This window comes from Egretta garzetta, unplaced genomic scaffold (assembly GCF_000687185.1).
Source record: "Egretta garzetta isolate BGI_Z169 unplaced genomic scaffold, ASM68718v1 scaffold17, whole genome shotgun sequence".
Classification (NCBI taxonomy): Eukaryota; Metazoa; Chordata; class Aves; order Pelecaniformes; family Ardeidae; genus Egretta; species Egretta garzetta.
Window position 1 is genome coordinate 1,286,753 of NW_009260136.1, and position 6,675 is coordinate 1,293,427.

The window sequence follows — 6,675 nt, forward strand, 5'->3', positions numbered from 1 at the left end:
TTACTCATCTTTGTCGTCATCTTTGGAGTTCCTCTGCAGGACAGGGCTCAGTTTGTTTTGCAAAACCGCTGCAAGTTTTTTTGAGGTTTTTTTCAGGAAAGCGCTTCCGGGGTGAACGTTACTAACATGCAGGTACAGGTCCTCCTGCGTGGGGCCCGTGTAGCCGCAGTCTTCGCACACGTAAAGTTTATCTCGCCTCTGTTTGTAGGCGTATTGCTGCTGCACGCCATGAATCTTCTTAAGATGGGACTCCAGGGAACAGCGCTGGGTGAAGGCTTTGTTGCAAACCTCACATTTGTAAGGACGAATTCCTACAACGTTAAAAGACAGCGATTACCGTTCTGGTTTGCGTCTCTTACGGACGAGTAAGGAACCGGCTAAGAGCAAGGTTCTGGCCTATCAGCTATTGAGCGAATACCCAGAAGTAGCAAGCTCATAGCCCCAAGAACCAACTGTCTAAATAAAAAAACCTTACTTTCAGGCTAAAATTTTCAGTAATGGGTTGATACATAGAAAACCTAGAAACGTTTCGAGAAGACGTAGGCAGATGCTGAGGATAACAGGCGCTCATCGGCGCTTTGGTCCTAAAGAAGCAGCCGTTACCAACTCCTGCAAGACCAACTCCTTTAGGACTTTTTGAAGTCCTGTGATTAGGTAAAACTATGGGTTTCAGCTAACCTTTCATTTTGAACACAAAATGTTCTATCTGAGCAAGATGTTAATTTTTCTCTTTCAGTGAGCAAAGCTTAGTGAGGCTTTGGTGAACGGCAGCCCAAGGTGAACGTACAGCGATCACAGGACTTCAAACGAGTGAGAGCGTTTTCACAGAATATAGATGTGGTGACTGAGACTACAAGCTGAGGTTCTAGAAGAGAAGTGCATTAAGATGAAAGAAATAGGTATGTGTGGCTCCAGAGGAGGGAGAAGGGCCTGGCTTTGTGATTTGAATGCCCGAGCAGTTTCCTTCAGTACAGACAACCAACATCATAAAAATACTGAGCTGTAAAACTTACCCATTTTACCCCCAATCAGCACTGGTTTAACCATCACAACCTCCCAGTACTTGAATGACAAATAGCTGAGGGTTTATAGACACTTGAAAAAAAAACCTTAAAAAGTTGTGATTTTACTTACTAGACTGTCTCAGTAAGTTTTCAAGCAAAGACCAGCCTTAAAACTGATGCAAGGAGTTACCTAAACCCCTCTCTCTTCCCAAGGAAAGGTGAAACGCGAGTGTGTGGAAGACTGGCCCTATGGTGAGTATTAGCCAAGCAAAAACGGGTAAAGCACACATGTTCATGCAGACAGTTGTGACTCTCTAATCAGCTTGCATTAAGTTAATCTCTCGGCTGCTGATCTTTCTGCCAGAAATCCAAACTGACCACAAGTTCCCATAAGCAGCCTCTTGACTGCATTTTTGCAAGTCTTGTAAAAGGAGGTTATCCCAGTGCACTGGCTTAAACTATCAAGACTGAAGTTTCCTAACACCTACCCACTCTGAGACTGCTTCAGTTACATTAAACTGCAATTGGAAAGAAACTCCAAATCTTCATGAGAATTCACACGCAAAAATGTACCTTTTACAAACAGTATTTTGGGTGCCATTCTGTGCTCATCGGAAGGCGATTTAAACCTTCACCATCCTTGGTTTCTGATGCCAACAGCGCTCCACGGGTATGAGCACAAGCACAAGCAGGCTAGTGCCAGGATGGCACAGCCCATCAGGGCTGTGGCAACCTCTTCTTTACTTAGGAGTCATCTTAAAATTTGATATTAATGTGTATATTAGTTACTTTTTAATGTTTAAGCCTCCTTATGCTGTGAAGCTAGGCTGGGATGTCTGGCTTTCACTCTGACGCTACCCTACTGTTGCAGAATCTGGTTACAAACACTGCATGGCGTTTTCCACTGGAACACTGAAATTCAGTAAAGCACATGTAGATGAGCACCCATAGCTACAAAATAAAGCCAACGCTACCACTTCCAGCTTATTTGTCTTCTTTTTAGCATTCAAATATAGCCCAGCTTTACTGAACAGCAATCATACTGGACATAAAAAAGGCCACCGCTTTCAGAGAAGCTGTGTTTCAGCCTGGAAAAGACACACGCCAAAATGCTATCAGTACCCTTGCTGCAGCCAGCCTTCATGGCCCCCATGACCCAAGGCACCAGGCAAACACAATACATGCGAGTGCTCATCCTGGCTTTATGCTAGAGAGGAGAAACGGTGGCGCCAGATTTCTTATAGTAAATTTGGGGATGATCTAACCACAAGATTCACATTTCCAGAGCAGTGGTTTTTCACTCCCGTCCAGTACAAAGATCTTTCCTCCCTTCTAGAGTTTTGCGAAATTCTCTCTACTCCTGCATAGCGAGTTCAACCCTACCTGCCACAGCACATGTGTATTTTTAGCTTCTGAACAGAGACCCTCTTGGATTTAGTTTCTGAATCTCAAAGGATGAGGGGACGGGTTGACAAATCACTGCGTTCAGAAGCACCAACTCCACGCTTCAGCCATGCCCCAGCGGCAGCTCCCCGCTTGCAGCCAGCAGCTTTCCTTTCCACATGACAGCTTTGCAAACAAACCCAAACAGTCCAAAACGCTGGCTGTGGCCAGTGCTTTCCCATCGAAACAGGCAGCATTGTCTTCGTGAGCTCTTGTGCTAAGGAACAACTCCCGCCCACCAATGTACTTGCGTCACCTCTTAGCAGCGCGCCTGGTTAATGGTGCCTAAGCCAAAAAAGGGACATTGCAGAGCGAGCCCAAATAATTGGCAGGTCCCGTAGGTAACGCAGATGTGGAAAGACAGAAGGTGCCCGGGACATGTGGTGGATCCAAAACCTCCTGAGCACAGCCAGCTCAGCCTGCCAGCAAGTGCCCTGCTTGGTGAGGACAGGGTTGATAGGTATGTAAGCCATCGCTTCCACTAAGAAAAAGATGAAAGAGAAACAAAAAGGCAGCCTTCTCCCTGCTCCAGGTTAGGACAAGCACTGGTTCTGTGACCAGTAAGCTGGGTTTGAGGCAACCAGTGCAATTCAAAGGAACAGAACCCCTGCTGTTTGGAGTGGGCTCAGGAACCGACCCAGCCCCACTGCAGAGCGACCACGGACAGTGCATCCCTCCAGCCCGGGGGGGCAACTGGGGAGCAAGAGTGAGCAGAGAAGGAAAGGGACAATTTTTCTTTCTTCCAGTGCCATCGTGGGCTTAAATCACAGCATCCTCAGTTATGCCTGTACACCTGGTGTAGATGCAGGCAGGGAGGAGGGAAACTAGCCCAGGTCAGAGGCAACTCTTTTACCTCCCCTCAATCCAGAGCAGGAACTGCTGTTGGGAGATTTTCAACCCACTGCCCCTGATTTTCAGCCCATGCTGTGACCAGCATGACAAGTGAGTAGAGACAGTTCAGGCCAGTGGCCAAACTGATCTGGATGGCTGGGCGTGCAGAGGGGAATGGCTCCGAAAGGGGGCTGGGGGAGCTGGTAGCCCAAAGCAGGCGGGGATGCAGCGTGCGTGGCTAGCAGAAGTCAGAGGTGTTGCCTAGTTTCCCTAAAGAAGCTGGAGGCACAGCACGAACCACACTCTGTTTTCTCCAGATGGTGCAAAAATCAAGCCATAACCCCATCCCGTGGGATGGCCAGCAGGGAAGGTTCTCAAAAAACCGAAGAAACTGCTGCTCATTGCCTCTAGAGGGCAAAGCATTTTCATCCACGGCCCGCCGGCGCTCACCGGTACGTGCTGGGCTGGCAATAGCGCGCGGTGAGTTACCCCGGCTGGGTTACCCCGGGTGGGTTACCCCGGTTTCGCTGACCCAGGCACAGCAGCACACGTGCACATCTACGCCAGGCCTGGATGGCAGCTCATGCACCCACGCTGCTTCACACGGATTTCACTAGTTCTTCTCAGATTTCATTAGTCCCAGGGCTTTTATCTGCCCACACTCGCGTTTTTCCCTTTCCTCTACCACATCCCCGCTGTTTTTTGCAACTGTTGGTTACCTGGATTTTGTATTACTGTCTTGATGGGTTACCCTCACCCCCTGCCCGTGTCCCATCTCACCCCTTCTCCCACCTCCCGCTGCCCAGAGCCCTCTGCAAGCCCCCGGGGAATGCGTTCTTACCGGTATGGGTCCGGACATGTCTTTTCAGATCAAAGGTGTCGTTGAAGCCTTTTCCACAGAAGGTGCACAAGTGTCTCTTCACCTGGCTGTGGCACTTGATGTGACGGTTGAGCATCCGCTGCAGGCGAAAGCCTTTGCCACACAGCTCGCAGCTATGCACCGTAGCATCGTTACAGGTGCCGGTGGTGAACTACGGAATGGAAGAGGACAGGGTGAGTAGGCATGGGGATGACAAAGGCCAACAGAAAACAAAAAAAAAAATAAAAAAATAAGGTGGGATGGCTTATTGTCACATTAAAAAGTTCTTGGGATACGTTCAAAATGAAAAGTGAAAGCATTCAGGAGATTCTTGCTGGGTGAAACCTTCACGCTTCCCTTGCAGTCAAGCGGGTGACTTAACGTGCACGGTTTGGGGCCGATGCGATGCTGGCTGGCTTGGCTTTGGGAGTTAAACCAAAGCCTGTGTGCTGGATATGTCTTTCAGAGGCAGAGAGCCTCATCCAGCTACACCCATAAGCAGGCAGATCTAGGCTACGAGCACCTCTCCATGGGGCCATGCGTGTCTTTGCTCCAGCACTCAGACTCTCCTGGCCAGAGGCAGGAGACCCTCCCTGGCATGAGAAAGTCATACCCATGCGGTGCCTTCGCTAATCACACTTCCAGCTGCTATGGGTCCCTCAAAAACCAGCCAGGGGTGTAAAAAAAGGTAGGTTTGGCAAGATAAACCAAGGCACATTGCGCTGACTCAGCAGAGACCAAAACAATGGCACTAATCTGCTCCCGTTGGTCTCCCTGGTTCGTTAATTAACGGCAGGGTGTCATTAGGGGTTAGTCTCCTCATTCCCGCTCCTAACACCAAAAATATTGCGCCAACACCATGACCTAACTTGACTAAGGGAGACACTGATGATTCAGCTCTTGGGAGAGCGCTCCTCGGAGGGAAGGCTTACTGTCTGGAAGATGCAAATACGTCGCTGTTAGTTTAATTATTCATGGGGGAGCAGGCGTGCTCGCCACTAGCCGCTCCGGCCAGGGAAAGCTGGCGGAGCGGGCAGCACCGCACACACACGTCCATCGGCTCTCGTGGTGCTTTTGGGGAGTTTCTGTGGCACACTGGGCAAACCCAACTCTGCCAAAACGAGGTTTCGCTGTGACTGTTGCTAATAGCCCAGGTTAAATTATACAAAGTAGGTTAAAGTCAAGCAGCAGCAGAGCAAGCTCTTCATAAAGAGAGGAATATACTTGGGGTTTCTTTTTTCCTGAAGAGCCACTTATTTTTCCCATCCTCCTCCTTCTCTTACTACTGAAGCAACACTACCTGAAATTGTAAAGAAAGATGGAAAAAAAAGGCAGCTGCGAAACCATGAGGTGTGAAACTAGAGGGGGAGCCGGCTGGGAAGTATCTGTTGGGCAACAGGTAGGACTCCACCCCGTGCGGCCGCATGTACGGAGGGTGAAAACCTAGCGTTAATCATGAGATTAATAATGTGGTGCCCGAAAGGCTGTCATCCCAGCAGAGACAGTGGGAATTTTTACTGCTCCATCCGGCAAAGCAACAGCCAGGGTTTAATGAGGTGTTAAGTAGCCACCGGTAAACACATCTCCTCCTTCCTAGCACTGGGGTGGCCTGGCTCCACATCTGCTAAGGGGAACCCTGGATGTTCAGAGATGGACCTGGTCCTCCTGCCCCACTTGCATCACCACCCCGCTTTCAGGAGCTTGGTCTTGGGTTCCCCAGTATCACGAGAAGCCAGTGAGCGATTCGTCTTCTCAGCCTGGGGACTGAAATCACGGCTCTGTCCTGCAGGCTCTGCCCAGGGGACACCCCGTCAGCAGGAGCCCCTGCCCGCGCAGCAGAGAGGCTCTTCAGTGAGGCTAATGGACAGATAATTGCTTCATTTCACCCAAGCCTGCAGGTCCACCTCAAGGTGGCAATGGCCTTTCACAGCTTGGGAGGAGGACCTTTCCCTAGCTGCTATCTCGGCAAGTGAAGAGGGGAAGGAGGGTGTCGGGAAGGTTCACCGAGGCCCCCCTTGGCGAGGGCTTGACTACAGCCTAGAAGGCAGCCTTTTAAGGAAGCCCCACGTTAAGGAACGAGATCCACCCATGCACCATGGGGCACGACTCCTCGCTGCCAGGGCTGGTCCTTCCTGGCCGGGTTCAGAGCTCCTGCGGGACCCGAGCCAAGCAGGTCAGGGGCAGCGTGTCCCAGGCGGGGATAAGGGAAGGCAAAGGGCACTGGAAGATTACGGTGCATCGCTTGCAAGGCTTGCCTTGCTGCTGCCGTCCAACGGCCGGCTGCTCTGGCGGGCCTCCATCTTGGTGTGTGGGACGGGTGCTGCCATCTCTGGCAGAGAGCGCCCCCGGGACCCCTGTCACCCGGCGTCCCTGGCCGGCAGCCGGACCCTGCCCTCCAAGCGGGGTCACCGCATCACCGGGGAGGAGAAGCAGAGGTGCGGGCGGTTACCTTGATTTTCGACCGGACCACAGGGCGCTTGACGGCCAGGTCCAGCAGCATCCCCCCGGCCGTGCCCAGGTCGCCGGGGGCGGGCTGGG

At 51.3% G+C, this 6,675-nt stretch overlaps 1 protein-coding gene across 1 annotated transcript; it reads right to left on the minus strand.

Moving 5' to 3' along the window:
- Window positions 1-4,333, minus strand: OVOL2 (ovo like zinc finger 2). Its single transcript, XM_035897081.1, has 2 exons — window positions 4,120-4,333; window positions 1-311 (listed from the first exon to the last, which is right to left on the minus strand). Exons 1-2 carry the CDS (start codon window positions 4,232-4,234, stop codon window positions 1-3), a joined length of 426 nt encoding a protein of 141 aa, XP_035752974.1. The 5' UTR covers window positions 4,235-4,333.
- Window positions 4,334-6,675: the final 2,342 nt, after the last annotated feature.

Bases quoted from the DNA above. Each gene is read 5' to 3' on its own strand.
- OVOL2 (XM_035897081.1), bottom strand. From the start codon at position 4,234: ATGCTCAACCGTCACATCAAGTGCCACAGCCAGGTGAAGAGACACTTG. The intron at 312-4,119 runs GTAAGAACGCAT...TTAACGTTGTAG, and splicing joins ACATGTCCGGACCCATACCG to GAATTCGTCCTTACAAATGT.